The sequence below is a fragment of the Pinus tabuliformis genome, chromosome 6 (assembly GCF_031772625.1).
Source record: "Pinus tabuliformis cultivar Carrire ecotype Pingquan chromosome 6, CPIR1, whole genome shotgun sequence".
Lineage (NCBI taxonomy): Eukaryota > Viridiplantae > Streptophyta > Pinopsida > Pinales > Pinaceae > Pinus > Pinus tabuliformis.
In genome coordinates, this window is record NC_142292.1 from 1,518,688,485 (window position 1) to 1,518,705,257 (window position 16,773).

At 40.2% G+C, this 16,773-nt stretch overlaps 1 protein-coding gene across 2 annotated transcripts in view; it reads right to left on the reverse strand.

The window, feature by feature from the left end:
- Positions 1-16,564, reverse strand: part of LOC149264464 (ATP-dependent Clp protease proteolytic subunit-related protein 3, chloroplastic-like) — a 338,818-nt gene extending 322,254 nt beyond the window's left edge. The window contains exons 1-2 of one of the 2 annotated variants that reach the window (XM_089428153.1): positions 16,232-16,564; positions 15,996-16,094 (exon numbers count right to left, since the gene is read on the reverse strand). In XM_089428153.1, coding sequence (XP_089284279.1) covers positions 15,996-16,094; positions 16,232-16,498 — 366 coding nt within the window. In that variant the 5' untranslated portion in view covers positions 16,499-16,564. The remainder of the gene's footprint in view (positions 1-15,995; positions 16,095-16,231) is intronic. The other variant, XM_089428144.1, reaches the window with a different exon arrangement.
- Between the last annotated feature and the right edge of the window lie 209 nt (positions 16,565-16,773).

Below are 16,773 nucleotides of genomic sequence, written 5' to 3' on the forward strand. Positions count from 1 at the left end.
AGAAGGTAGCTGCAGTCATTTGAGGAGGTATGTTCCCTCATGCAAAGTTTGTTCTCTTAAGCGGCATTTTGATCTAATCTAGGGTTTCATGTTATATGGGTATATTGTTGGGTTATAGATCCAATATAGCCGCAGATTGAATGAATGGATCAGTACCAAAGAGATTGAAGCCATCGAAGGGCTAGAGGAGCCCTATCTCTCCCATCACGTGCATCTGCATACTGAAGCAAAGGGTTTTGTCTTCGCTAACCTATAAGAGTCATCCATTTGGCATCATGAAATTGCAGATCAAGAGACTATTATGTATGAGATGAGTCTACATGAAGTGTGAAGATAGAAAAAGGCTAGAAGAGCCAATCCGAGATCATCGTTGCTGACTATCATGCTCTTACTACAAACCTAATTCACTGCAGAATTATACAGTATGTTTGGGTACATGTTTGGAGGTATTATCATTTGATGTTGAAGGCATTTCTGAGTCAATGTTTAGGTCATGTGTACTTGTGCATTTTGATCTTCTTGTTTAGTAACTAGTTGATGATAATAATTCTTGTAAATAATAAGAAGCAAAATCTAAAGAAATAATATCACAAGTAGTTATCAACTTATCACAATTAAGAGAAATCGAATATTTAAAATTGCCCTTCATTTCTCAACAGGACACATATGTGTTCCTTCAAGTGAGTGTGCCAAGATGATTTGGGAGGCGCACTACAGTCGGGTCGCTGGACATTTCAGAGTAGAGAAAACAGTGGCAGTATTGCAGAAGTATTTTTATTGGCCGAAACTTCGTCAAGATGTTGGGAAGTACATTAGATCCTGCACTACCTGCACCATTGCCAAACCAACCATCAAGAAGCAAGGCCTGTATACTCCTCTACCTACTCCTAGTCAGCCTTGGGAATCTGTCTCCATGGATTACATGTCGAGCCTTCCTTCTACTAAGCACGGCAACGATTGCGTTTTCATGGTCGTCGACAGATTCTCTAAGATGGCCATCATGGCAGCCTGCAAGAAGAGTATCACAGCAGAGGCCACTGCTAAGCTCTTCTTTGAGCAAGTGTGGGTACACTTTGGGATCCCACAGTCCATTGTCTCAGATCGGGACAGCATATTCCTAAGTGCATTTTGGTCAAGTCTCTGGTCGATATTGGATACAAAACTTACTAAGTCCACGGCTTTCCATACACAAACTGATGGCCAAACAGAGGTTGTCAACAGGATGATCATACAAATTATGCACATGTACAACTCGAAGCATCCATGCACGTGGGATGAAAGTCTCCCCTATGTCCAACACAGCTACAACAGAGCTCTCCACAGCTCAACAAGTCACAATCCTTTTTAGGTAGGGCTAGGATTTAAGCCATTATGCCCCATTGATATGGCCATAGCATTTGCAGCCACTTAGGTAGATTCAGCTCACGTTCAATCTGAAGCTGAAAGGGCTAACAGTTTCATTGAGCGCATTCAACACATTCGCCAAAAGGTCCATGATATATTGGACAAAGCCAATGCTAAGTACAAGCAACGCCATGATCAGCATCGAGTGTCGCAAAAGTTCCAGGTGGGCGACAAAGTTTGGCTACATTTGCAAAAGGAGTGCCTTGTTGGACCCCATCGCAAGCTTCGCCCACTCCAATATGAGCCATACACCATCACCAAAGCCGTCGGGGACAATGCCTTCGAGCTCAGCATCCCACCGTTCCTTGGTCTGCACCCAGTGTTCAATGTAGATCGCCTTCGGCCATACTTTCCACCATTGTTGGACACATCTGACATTGCAGAACAGCTCACACCAACAGAGCTCAACCCAGACTACATGGAACAAGCCACAATTGATCAGATCATGGACACAAAGATCAAGAACACTCGCCAATAGAGGATACAGTTATATCGAGTTGTCAAAGCAGGCCAACTCCTTCACCAGGGCAAGTGGTTCACCAGGGACCAAGTTCAACAGAAATTCCTCACCTCATGGAGGCTCTGCATGTAATGGGGACCATTGCTTCCTAAGGGGGAAGGAATGATCCAGGTGGATATTGGTGGCCACCCGCCTATTTTATCTAGACCCCCCAGTCAGTTTCATCTGTTTCCTTGTTCATTTAAACATTTACTATTTTTAACAGTTTTTCAGGTCATGAACTTCTGGAGCAATTTTGACCCCCTAAATGACGTTTTTCTGGGGTTCGCTTGTGGTGAAACCTGTAATACTCGGCGAGACCTTCCCAACAAGGTATCATACGCGCCAAACGAAGATAATATGACCAAGTTACGAGCCCGGGAAGTTGGCTACCCAACTAACCCCAACAGGGCCCACAAACTCTTGGTGTTACGTCTCCTAGGGTTAGGGTTTTGGTTGTTTAGGGTTTTCTCATGTTTTCCAATAATAAATAGGCCCTTGAGCCTCATTGTAACACAGTTCAGTGGCATGTAGCCGCCACATCTCTTCTTAGAGATAAGTTACCATCGCCCGAGCTACCTTATTTCCATTCTGTTTGTAAGCATAGTTCAATAGTTTTCTATTAATGAAATGAAGTGTTTTTCTGCTACATCTCTGTGTTTATGATTATATATGTAAGTTGTTGCGTTTCTGTTTAAGTTCGGATCACATTGGTTATCGAACTCCTCTATCATGAGCCTAATCCCTCAAACAAAATCTTGACTTGACATTCTAAGCTTTTTCTATCTCATTTTAATGATTAAAGGGTGATATTGATAATGAAGATCCCAATATAGGCAATCATTTTGATGATATGTAGGTATTTGTTGTAGCATAATTTTTTTTGGATGCTAGAGGCCATGTGGAGCTTTTTCAGTTTAGATATGGATTGCACTCGATGCTATTTTGGTTACGTGCACCCTTGCTATGTAAATGAGAACTTTTGCTTATTTGTATATAAATGGTTTGGATTCATATGGATGCACATGAATATATATGTTTTTATTAAAAATTTGAATATTTTATGTGTTTTTTGTTAACCGGTTTTTTGGTCCATTTTTTTTACCAGTTTCTGTCTGGTTCTGATCGGTTCCCGATTTGGGGGGTCTACTGGTCTAATTCTGATAATTGTGGTTATAACCATATTGCCATGGGGTTTGGTTGGTGGGTTGGGCGAGTACCTTATAGCATTGGGCAAGTATTTTTACCATTCAATGACATGTGACGACATGTGGGAATGGTAAATGGGCCTTGTTACCTACCATATTGTGGGTGATATCCCTTGGGGAAAAAATTCTCCAAGATGCTCCACAACCAGCAGCCCCTTGCAGCCACCAACTAGCTTGTTGTGCCACTTCTCCACCACCTGAGCCAACCATGTGGTCCCTCACCCATCTGTCATGATCGTATGTTTGAAGGTGGGCCTCCCGAACCTAAAGGTATGCCTTGTCATTTGGTAATTGAGTATTGTAGTTTACTTATCATGGAGACTTTTGGGCATGAATTAATGGGGGGATTCGGCGGAAAGAGTGGGCTAGGTTTGTGCTCTTGTCCCCTAGACCTCTTTTGGATGTTACCCTTGGACCCTAGTCCCATGGGATCTCTTTTACTGACCTTTGGGCTCTCAAGATGGTACTTCATGGGAAACCTTGATTTTGGTTGCATGGTCCCGCTCCCTCATCCACATACATCACTCCCCCTCCGCTCATTATAACCCCATTCATCATTTCTCCCACCTAGGTCCACATTCCTCCACTGGGTCCACATAGGGTTAGCCTCCCCTTCCCCTTGCCCACACCTTGGGTCGGGCCTAGAATGATGCCCCAGAGGTTGATGCAGCTGAAAAGAAAAGTAAAAGCATAATTGGTCACATTCAACAGGAAAATGTACCACAAAATGCAAAAGATGGTCGGGACAAACACATTTAGCATGTGAGCAAAAGCCAATGCATGAGCTCTACGCCATTCTCATGGCCATCACCCTGGTTCCTATAGGCCCTAGATGAGCCTCTTTTATCATTCAAGAACCCATGATTGTCCCAACCCTTGGTGGGCAATGAACTGCCCCACCTCAAAGGGGGTATCCACTTGTTATACTTTACATATCATGCTCTTACTCCTTGAGCCCCAAGCAATTAACCCAAGAAAAATCATAAAGGGCAGAAGGCAAATGAAAAAGGGTGGAAAAATGAAGGTCGAGGTGACTCATGTACCATGATTGCTCCCTCCTATACATTATGTACCAAAGTGTGGGCTTCCCCTTTATTAGCTACACTTGTACCATGGCATGTGACCCAGGATTGCCCCCTCCATCCCCTACTCCGTTCCATCACTTTATCACATGCCACCACCATTTGAAGGATGTACCTTGGACATATCATCCCTTTTAAAAGTAGAAACAACCTAATAGGGCACTTGGTTAAACCCCCTTAGAGCTTGGACACATTCGCACATGTCAAAGCCCACTATGGAAGAGCATGCCATTATGAATTGCCCACTTATTGTCCATGGTTTGTAAGTTCTTTAACTCGATTTATTTAAATGACTTGTTATGCTAGAAGGCAAGGGGACGCATTGGATCTTATGCAGGATTACAAATGGTATCCATTTTGGGTTTGGTCTCCCTGTACGGGGTTCTAACCCTCTAGAGGGCTACATTGGCACATGTAGAGTGTGTGTAGAGAGCCATGGGCCTCCACAGTAGTAGACAACATTCCATGGATCCCCAGAGATGTTCATAGATTGCTCGAGTTTCATCTATTGGATGACGAAGATGCACCTAGTTCACCATGCCCAGTCGGCCCCACAGTTGTATCATGCATTTGGCAGATAACCAAAGACCTGTATGATGATGTGGCATCACTTAGACCATCATCCGAGCCCTTGCAGATTGTTTACATGCATCTTCAATCTATTTGGAGACCCATGAGGACACTTGTGTGCCCCCACATCCATTGGGAGCACCACAAGTTTATTATTTGGAGAACAAGGAACCAACCCCTTGTCCACTACTTTTTGGAGTCTTATTTCTCATTATGGCACCTATGGACTTCATCAGGCCTCTTAGATGGCCCAATGACACGTACTATTGATCATTCAACCTCTTGAGAGGCTTATTCTTTTGTTTATGAGCTAGTTTGGTGGGCTTGTCACCAAAATTTAGTTATTTTGCACATTATTTTATTCCTAAGGGCTAATGTAGAGTCCTAATTAGCTAAATCAAACTCATTAGGAGTGTATAAATACAAGTGATGTGAATTCATTTTAGGATCATCACTTGGATTTGGAACTTGTATCTCTTTAAAGATTTTCACTATCCTTCTTGGAGGACAAACTTTTGGTGCATGGAATGAATTTTGATGTTTAGATTATTTTCTCATGTCTTGGAGCTTCTTGAATGGAAAATTTTGGATGGTTGGATAAATTATTATACACGTAAGTACAATTTAATGTTATTCTTTCTTTCTATTTTTGTCACATACATTGTTGTTGGGATTTCGTTATACTAGGGCTTATTTGTTGCATCTATCTATGTAAAGTTGTGGAAATTTTGTTTATAGATAGTGAATAGTTCATGTATGGGCCATGTATAGTGAATGAATGTTCCTAGGGATGTTTCATTACTGAAATTCATCTTGATAAGCCATCCATTTTGCAAAACGAAGTATAAAGTCTTTGAAGTTGCTTTTGTTGTTGCCCTAATGCTAAACGAAGTTGCTTTTGTTGTTGCCCTAATGCTAAACGAAGTTGTCTTTGAGGCCTCCTTAACCTAGAAAATCCAAAAGTCCATAGTCATAATTCTACCTGACTCCAATCTCCCCAAAGGATTAGGCACTGGTCCACCATAAGGTGATCACCTTAAACCTTATTTCCTCTCCTCCCTCTTCTTTTCTAGGCCTAGCCCATTAGGTCTCCTAGGGCATCATTTATCTCGCAAACCATTTGTTGTCGCGCGGATTGACACGACAACCCTCAGACCGGGGGCTGTCACTCTGATCCCCGATCCCTCCGTTTAAGCCTGTCTCCCGCGGCTAAGGGGGGTAGTCCCTGTGAGATGATGAGACCAACTGTCGACTAGTTGGTTGGGAGACACGAGACACGATTTAAGGTAAGCACTAAAATGATTTGATTAATTGAGCAAACCAGTGCCTCAAAAGATTGGTATTAACATGATTACTTGTTAAATGACAAGGAAACATAAACCGCGAACAGCAATCATCTATCATCAGCTAAATCACAATGACCAAAACGATATCCGGCAACTGAAAATTTCGAAAAGATGAATGCTTTAAAACTACCACGAGTCATGAACCATTAACCAGATATCATATTTCGTATCTCAACTTGAAAATTTAGCATCTCAACATAAAACATATAACGTGAAAGCTCCTGAGACTGGCAAAAATAATTTCCCACAAAATTTTTATTTTTTTTTTTTAAATCTTTTTTTTAATTTTTTATTTTTCAGTATTATAAAAATGAAAATAAAAAAAAATCTATAAACTTTAAAATCTATAAAAACTTTATTAAAAAATAAAACTAAATCTAAAATTTTTATTTATTTTTTTTTTAAATATTAAACCAAACCCAAAAAATCTAAATTAAAGTTAATCTAAAAAAAAAAACCTAACTATATAAAATGAAACTAAAAATAAAAATTCTTTTCTTTTTTTAAATTTTTTTTTATTTTTTATAAAACAAAATCAAATTTAAAATCTAACTACAAATAAAACTAACGCTAACACATTAAAAATTAAAGAAATCTAAACTAAGCAAAATAAAATCTAATTTAAAAATCTAAAACAAATAAATCTCAAAACTAAAAAAAATTAAAATCTAATCGAAAACAAAACCCCTAAGTCTAAAGCTTACATATATATATACAAAACTAAATCGAAATATGTCTAAACCTAAAATCCAAAACAGAATGAAAATCGATTTAAAATTTTTATTTTTTTGTTTTAAGCTAGAACCTAACGCATGAAACGATATGCATATCAATAAAAAAAAAGAGCGGAACCTATGAAGCTAAGACGTAAACTAAGACGCGAAGACTACGACAAAATCGAAACAGTGATATGCCAATGCGGTGAGACCGAAAATGAGAACCTGAGCAAGAAAAGAAACGCAGGCATTTGTATATCGAAAAATTAAAAAAAAAACGCTGAACGATGAGATGTTACCTGCGGTGATGAATCGGTTTTACCTGTGGATGCTGCTTCGAAATGCTTCGATTGGGACTAGTTTTCTCACCTGGCGTGCCCAAAACGAAATCTCAACTGAGCGTGATTTATCCTCTGCGTGATGGCTGAGAGCGAGTTTTTTTTTTTGATGCGTTTTCCAATTCGCGGCTTCGAGTAGCTGGCCAGCACTCGAACTTAGAGATGGACGAGAATATGAATGATATGCTGCGGTGAAAACAGCTGCAGAATGGTAAACGAAAACCGCTGATAGGATTGATAAGCTGCCGGACGATGCGTTGTTTCCCCACGTTATATCATCCCGAAACTTGCTCTCTGTATGTGGGTAATCAAAGCCTGAAAAATTTATGCTTGTCTGCGTGAATGAAAACCAGCGGCAGCCACGCTCTTTCCCCACGATTTTTAAAACCTTCTACGCCCAACGCTTACAGATCTGCAAGCCTGAGGACATTGAATTGAAGGCCTGCAGCTAAAATCGTTTTTTATTTCAGGCTTACGTTTCATGCATGGCACCCGCTTGCAGAAAGATGAAATTTTGAAGGAGATTTGCGCCAGAAGGTTGACACCTAAAATCACAAAAAAATTGAAACCCTAATGAAAACTGCATAGAACAAAAATTTAAAACCCTACTGAAAAAATTTGAAACCCTAGAACAGTTGATCAATTTACAGATTCTTGGGCCCCTTAACAGCCAGATTTAGCAGTAAGCGCAGAAAATATTTTAAGAATAAAAATTTGAGGTTTTCACTGTGAAAAACTTCAGAAAATATCTCATGCAAATCAGATAAATAAACCGAATGATAGACCCAGGATCAAATCCAACTGGGCTCAGCAAAAAATGCTTGCGGGAGTTGGCTGGTTCAGCCAAGAACTTCCCCGAACGCCCACAAAATTTCCTTCAATGATGTTTTCTGCACAGCTCAAAACAACTGTCAATAAAGAGGGCAAGAATGCTGCTAGATCTCAGGAAGTAATGGAGATACCTGCGATTACTTCAAAAACCCTAACAGCACCCAAACCCCAGCAAGTGAACAAGATACCTGTGCTCACAATACTCTACAAAAAGCTATTATTAACGGCTGAAAATAGCATATGCAGAAAATGAAACAATCTCACAGCATTTTAAGAGAGCAACACCAGCAAGATATGGACCCCAAAGTCTTCCTTTATTAACCAGAAACAGATTTACAAGAGAGCTTCTTCAGTCTTAGACTCACAGATCCGAATGATCTGAAATGACCCCTAGCACCCTATATAAAGGAAATGATCCAACGGCTAGTTCGATTGATCCATGTAGAAATGATCTCGACCGTTGATGAGGATCAAGACATCTCTTGATCTCATCCGTCGATTTATTCACTTAAAATTTTTTAATTTTTTATTTATTTCATTTTTTAAAATTTTTAAAAAATTTTAAATTTTTTATTATTTTATTATTTTATTTCATTTTTTAAATGGATCATCGAACTAAACCTTTGGAAACATCACCTAGGACCTAGGACTTAGGACTCACGAGGGGATTTAAAACATTTTTCGACCCTCAAGACACATTACATCATGACTTTTACAACTTACATCTCAAGGGGACAAGCCCGCTTAACACAGACCCTCATCAATCACCCAGTTCTGCGACACAACTATAATCTAGCAGATTAACACACTAGGATTCTCCTAAAGTTCTAATGACAAAATGCATCCCGGCTTTGGGGTCAGGTTTGAAGGAAAACTCTGCCGATCCATGGATCGGTGAGACGAAAAACCTTCCGGGACATAGATTATCATAGAAAGTTAGGTCCACCTAGGCAATTTTACATACATGACTCTGATCTGCTTAGATTATTTACAATTCATACATGCAGACTGGGTTTACAATCAAAATGATCAAACTGCTGATGATGGCAGGATGGCACGGACATGCTGATCAGGTGCTGCTCCTTTCTGTCAAGAAAAACGGGGTGCACTGCATGGGTAGTTGACCAGTAGAGGTCAACATCTGGCTCTACTTGGGGACACGTTGCTGCTTGCAGGAATGTGAGAATCCAGAATCTGCATCCATACAACACAAAAAATAAGTAGCGTCCATCCAAAAATCAGCATATACGTTAAGCACAATAAAGATAAAAGCTCTTCATTTATTAACTATCTAAAGCAGAAACGAAAATGCGGAAAAAACAAGGAGTAGGGTTAGAAATACGATACAAAGGATGCCCTACGGCATCAGATGTGTTCAATATAGTGCATACTGAGCATTTGCCTGCTTTCAGGCAAATCTGTCGGCTGCTTGTCGGATGTGCCATGTCCAATTTTGCATATGGTAGGACTCTTTCCTATCCGAAAATCAAGCTGCTCGCGGCCGTCTGATGAGTCAAATCTTCTTCTTATTTTCTTTCTCTTGCGCTTTTTCTTTCTGGCTGGTTGAATTACTGATGACCTGGTACTTTCTGTTTCAAAGCTATCAGATGAAGTATGTAAGATATGCGTGCTATGTCTTTCTTCATCTTGCATCTGATCTTTATCATTCTTAAGTCTGTCTGGATCACCCTCAATCAACCATCTTTCAATCAAATCAACAACCTCCCAATAGTAAGATGAATCTTGTTGCAGCAAATGAGAAGACTCCTCATCTGTTGATGTTTGCTGGTTTCTCTTATCCTCTGCCAGTTGCTGAAACCTTTGAACTTGTATTTTAATGGCATCCATCTGACTAGAGTGTTCAACCTTTGTAGCACTGATTTGTCTGGCATGGTGTTCTTGCATGTCTTTTATTACTTTAACATTCTTTTCCTTTATGTCCATCCAGCAATGCTGCATGAAATTTATTTCTTCTTTATGATTTGCTTGCATGTCAGCCACTTGATTATTATGATTGAACGTCATGATAGTCATTTCCTCATCCATAGTTAATAACTTGTTTTGCATAGAGTCAATTTCCTTATCATGATCAGCTTTCATGGTCACCATATTTTCCTCTAAGACTGACAACCTGCTTTGCATGATTCTAATTTCTGTTTCATAATTAGTTTTTATGGCCTCAATTTCTTTAGCATGGTGACTTTGCGTGACCTCAATCTCCCTATTACGTTTTTCCAGGTGGGTGCATAAAGTTTTCACATCATTGACATAATTAGTTTGATTGATTTCCATATTTCTTACCAGCATCATTAGATCTCGTAAAATTTGTTTTTGCTCTTCCCTTTCATTGTCATCTGTCCCTGATTTTTCACTATCATGAACTTGATCTGCAATATTTTCGGTGGATGACACACTCTGATATGAAGAATCGTCTTGGGATCTTTCACTGTCAGCTGGACCTTTTATCAAATTGCTTTCATTCTGTTGCACATTTTTAGGGGCAAAAGGTAAGCTGTTTGGATAACCATATCTATTTTTAAAAGCATCGACAATGTCTTCTAAAGAAGTGAAAGATTCCTTTGGAAAATTGTTAAACCAATTCAAAGCATCATCTTTTAAAGAAAGGACAAATAGACGCATTTTGATATCTTCATGATTAAACTGAGGGGATCTACAGTATATGGTCATGATGCGAGTAAACAAGACTATATGCCTTCTAACAGCGATTGGATCACCATCCGAGAAAATAGGTAACTTAGGAATGGCATCTTCCGGAAAATCATGGAGACGTTCAGTAAAACGACATGGCTTAAATGAATAATCCATGATGAATGATAAGGGATTAAAAGGATGATAGAACTAGATACCTGCTCAAGAAAATCAAGAGATGAAAACAGTGGAGTAGCCACTTGAACAATGAATCTGATTCTAGGATCCAAAAGGTAACCACAAGCAAATATGAGGAAAGCTTCTTGTCTGGGAAAAATGAGAAAGTGGAGTCGCCACCCAAACAAGAAACACACCGAAGAGATGAAAAATAAGGCAATAAAAGATACAAATGATAACCCCAAAGGTTGAATCTGCCAGCTCAAATGAGAGATGAGAAAGATGAGAAGATAAAAAATCGTTAAAACACCGAGAACAAAGTATCCCCGGCAACGGCGCCAAAAAATGTTGGCGTTGCCGGGCCAGATGAAGAGATAAGAAATGAGAAAAATGATTTGTCGTTTGAAACACCGAAAAAAGGTATCCCCGGCAACGGCGCCAAAAAATGTTGGCGTTGCCGGCTCAAACGAATGATAGACAGATGAACGATGAATGATGAAAAGATGTTGAAACACCAAGGACAGAAAAACTCTATCCCCGGCAACGGCGCCAAAAAATGTTGTCGCGCGGATTGACACGACAACACTCAGACCGGAGGCTGTCACTCTGATCCCCGATCCCTCCGTTTAAGCCTGTCTCCCGCGGCTAAGGGGGGTAGTCCCTGTGAGATGATGAGACCAACTATCGACCAGTTGGTTGGGAGACACGAGATACGAAATAAAAAGCACTAAAATGATTTGATTAATTGAGCAGACCAGTGCCTTAAGAGATTATTATTACAATGATTACTTGTTAAATGATAAGAAAGATGAACCGTGAACAGAAATCATTTGTCATCAAAAGGTATCAACGAAATCACATAACCAAAACGATACCCAGCGACTGAGAATTTTTTTAGAAGATAAATGCTTAAAACCACCACGAGTCATGAATTATTAACCAGACATCGTATTCGTATCTCGACTTGAAAACTTTAGATCTCAGCATAAAAGATATAACGTGAAAGCAACTGAAATCTGGCAAAAATAATTTTCCACCAAAATTTTTTATTTTTTAGATTTTTTAATATTCATTTAAAAAAAAAAAAAAAAAAATTTAAAAAATAAAAAATTTTGGTGGAAAATTATTTTTGCCAGATTTCAGTTGCTTTCACGTTATATCTTTTATGCTGAGATCTAAAGTTTTCAAGTCGAGATACGAATACGATGTCTGGTTAATAATTCATGACTCGTGGTGGTTTTAAGCATTTATCTTCTAAAAAAATTCTCAGTCGCTGGGTATCGTTTTGGTTATGTGATTTCGCTGATACCTTTTGATGACAAATGATTTCTGTTCACGGTTCATCTTTCTTATCATTTAACAAGTAATCATTGTAATAATAATCTCTTAAGGCACTGGTCTGCTCAATTAATCAAATCATTTTAGTGCTTTTTATTTCGTATCTCGTGTCTCCCAACCAACTGGTCGATAGTTGGTCTCATCATCTCACAGGGACTACCCCCCTTAGCCGCGGGAGACAGGCTTAAACGGAGGGATCGGGGATCAGAGTGACAGCCCCCGGTCTGAGCGTTGTCGTGTCAATCCGCGCGACAACACCATCCACTCAAAAAGTTCGATCTCTTGGCATCCTCTGCGTTGGTGCGTCTCCAAAGTGCCCTCCAATTTTGAAGAGATTCCAATAGTGGGATTTTGAGATATCTCAAGCCCTAGCCTCAAGATCCAATCTTGCCCTTGGTTTCCTTAGGCTAAAAACCTCATTGGGACCCCCATATTGCCTCGCACAAAAAATTGTTTCTTCGGTCCCTTTCTCCCTCTGAAATAGGTCAAGCATATCATTGTTTGCTAAACTCTACCCCCTTGACCTAACCCCGAGTCCACTTGGTCCCATGTGGTCCCATACACCATTAAGGACAATTCTTCTAGGATCACTTGGAACCCAAGTCTTCACAAGAATTTCAAGGCTTAGGGACCTCCATTATAAGATACATACCCTAAACCTAAACCTTGGAATTCACCTTAAGCCCTTCCTTGAGAGCTTACCGCCTTGCCTTCCAAGACAAGCAAGCCATATATTTGAGCCTCTTGTGAATAGGCTTCGAGGATCACCCCTCACCCTATCATTGGTCCATCCATTTTGTGATCCTCATCATAACGGTTCTTCTCACATCGGTGAAAGTCCGTATAAAGCTGTTAATTTTAGGTATGTTCTATGCTTAGAGCAATTTATTTCAATTTTCACAGTTAGCTCAATATCTTTTCTAGATTAGCAATCACATTAGCATTAAAGTAAACTGCAGATAGAACATAAACATAAATCGCAGAAGACAAACCAAGACAAGAGGACACAAGATGTGGCGCTAGCCAGGGATGAACCCCAATGTGGGGAAACCCTTGATCAATTCTTCTTATATGTTCTTCAATAGTTCAGCAGAGAGAGAGAGAGAGATAGTACATTTACAACAGAAATCAACACTTTGACTAATTAGGTAAGAGCATAGATCATCTCTAAGAAGATGATACATGAGATCAGTTGAAGACATGCTGCTTCAACTGATTCTCCAAGGTAACTCCTTCACCTATCATTGTGCTGCATCTCATCATCATGCTGCACCTCACCGTGCTGCACATGCTGCACCCATCATCACAATGTTGGGCCTCATGACTGCTGCACCTTATGATGCACTGTTGTCCCATGTGCCATTGTTGAACCATGTTGTCATACAACATGTCTCATGTGCTTGTAGCACCATGCTTTCCACTGCTATCCATGATGTCCGCACTTGCCATGCTTGCCACTATTCATGCTTGTTGCTGTCATGTCACAGTTGTTGTCCCACTTTGCTTTAGCATCCCTTTGTTGTCCCATTTACTAGCACACTGTACCTTGTTGTTGTCTAATGAGTTTGCAACACCATACTTGGTCGCTGTCCCATTTGCAGCCTTGTTGTACCATGCTAGTCGTCCATTGCTGCTCCTATGAGTGCTTGTTGTCCTACTATTTGCTGCACTAAGCATCATGCCTAGTTGTCCCATTTATCTTAGCATATCTTGTTGTCCCATTTATTATGCAGTTGTCCCTTGCCACTGTTGCCTAGATATATGTTGTAGCTGTTGTCCCTAACAGTGATACTATACCTTGTTGATGTCCCCTTTGCCTTGCCATCCCTTGTTGTTGTCCCATGTGTCTTAGCATATCTTGTTGTCCCATTTATTATGCAGTTGTCCTGGGCATGTTTGAGTCCTCAAACTCTCATGCTGCCCCTGTTTTGAGGGTCACCTACAGCCCACCTTTTCAGCCGTATTAGGTCTACATCTAGGGCACCATAGGTTAGTGTTAGGGCTCCCTTTAGACAGTGTTTAGGGCTGCCCTTAGACAGCGTTTAGGGCTGCCTTTTGAATAGCATTTAGGGTTGCCTTTTGACAGCGTTTAAGGTTGCCCTTAGACTGCGTTTAGGGTTGCCTTTTGGACAGCGTTTAGGGCTCCCTTTAGACAGCATTTAAACTTCTTCTTTGACAGCGTCTAGGTCTAGGGCATCTCCTCTAGGGCAGCTCCCTTAGGCTTCTTTCCTCCAACGTCTGGGGCTTCCACTCCTAGATTTCTCTTCCACTAAAACCCAAGACAAGTGAAGAGAAATCAAGATAGAAGTGTGTGTAAGAAATGACTCTCAAGTCATCTCCTTTTATACTAAAACGTTGAGCACATGTGTGGTTTATTTGGTTGCTGGCCAACCTTGACAAATTGTCTTATAACAAAAATAAATTCATGACTCCATGAATACTTATCGGAATCGGATGATCTTTAGATCAATCCTACACCTCTCGATGAGAGGGATCCAAGAAAAATATGCGTTGCCATAAATAAGATGACCCACATGGAGTTTGGCCCTAGTTGTCAATTTTAACAAGAGCAGGGAGCCTTAGCCGAGGTGACAATGGGCTATTGTTCCATTATTGCCCTCAGCCTAGTAGTATCCCTTCAAGGATCCTCTTTTAGGACCTGTGCTAGTTTGAGCGGTAACAAGCCCCAGGCTTCACCATGGGTCAGGTGGATCCCTGACAAGGCTTCAAGTGACGACTGGTAGATTGGTGACCCAAAGGTTTCACCATGGGTCAGGTAGCATACCTGACATGACTCCAAGTGATGACTTGATAAATTGGTGACCCTAGGACTAGTGGGTGACTAATTCCTCTATTTGATGTTGATGCAGGATGCTTTCCATGTGGTTCCGGTATAAAACATGAGGTGGATGGATTCATCAACATAGTTGAGCTCACTCAACCTTTGCTTGGGATAGAGAAATTTTATTCAAAAAGAGAACAGTTGGAAAAATAATTATAAATACCTCCCTAGCTAAGAGGGAGTGTTGAATTTTTGTAGCTATGATCAGTCTTCATAATTTGTTTTAGCACTCCAAATAAAAGACAATGATAAATATGAAAGTGACTTCAATAGAGGGGAAATGAATTTTGAAATTCAAATTATTTTTGCCTCCAAAACCAATTCAGCCAGCCCCAAAGGTTCAAGTCGGCCTAACCCTTTGACACACCTATTTGGGCTCATCGATTTACTATATAAAGGCACTTGACTTCCTCCTCAAAGGGCACAATTTGGATGATCATCTCCTACTGTCTTTCTTCACGTGTGCGAGAATGACGAATCTGACCTTCAATTTTGAAATATTTGTAGTCAAACTCCATCACTTTTTACATTGTAAAAGTAAAAGAAAACTCACAAATTTCATTTCCAAGTTAGTGAATCATGAAGCACCTTGATAACTTGAACTAACTCATTTAAAATTTATAGTTCGGATAACTTAAAGTAACTAATTTAAATTTATAGTTCAGATAGACTAATTTAAATCTACGATAATCACAGTAATCATCGTCATTTTAATATTGTAAAATGTTTTGTCCCTTTTAGACTCCCCGGGCTTTGATTAAAAGCATTTATAAAACTTGGTCTAACTGTTTTAAGTTGTGGTCATTTTTAGGTATATATGTTTTGGTCAATTTTGCCCAAAATCCATTTGAGTTGTGTCGTATGCACATCCAAGTGCTCTGGAAATGTTTCACCAGTGGTTGAGACCCCAACGGCTCACAATTTGTTCAAAAGCTATAGTAAACAATATGTACAGCATTAAAAAAACTTTAAACAGAGAAGAGGGGCAAACTCACAGGCATGCCTATGAAGACAATTCGACTGTTGAGAAGCAATGAAGGCAGGTCTGGCGGAGGCCTTCTGGGCCTGTGCTCGTTGTAAGACGCACGTTCAACCTGAAAAAGGAAAAACGTAAAGAAATCCAGGGGCAGAAACGCATTAAGGTACTTTGTAAAATAGGCCCAGAATTTGTAGAGGCTTCCATAACATCCGTGGATTGAAATACATTTAAGTTCAAGAGGATTATTCTTACCTGAGCGGGTCCTGCCATTAGCCTGGGCGTAATATCGGCCATCAGGTCGAGGAGCGGAGGCGTGTCGTCCGAGTGGGGTTTTGTTTGAGGAGCGGAGGCTGTGAATGCTTGATTGGAGAGGAAAGGATCATTGGGCATGCGCGGAGGCAACGGTAGTGCCATCGAGACTCGATCCCTAGGCCTTGTTGTCCTTCTGGACGTCCATTTAGGAGATGGGCACACGAAAGAAGAAACCAGAGGAGAGCGCCTGGTGGTGCAGCACTCCATCGTTTCAGTGGGTTTGGCTACTCGAAGTGGATGGCTGGGGTTTTAGTTGGTGTATATGAAGATTTGGGCGGTTAGTGATTAATGTGTGGATGTCGTGTTAAAATGTCATGGAAGTCATAAATCTGTTGGGAATGAATATTTTCGCTAACCTTCTAGACCCTTCATCTTTTATGTGAGGTTTTTTAAAAATGTGAGGAAATGATAAGACTTTTTGGTGTAAGATTTAATTTATTTTTGTGGTTGGGTTGAATTTGAGTGGATAGTGGACACTTGCC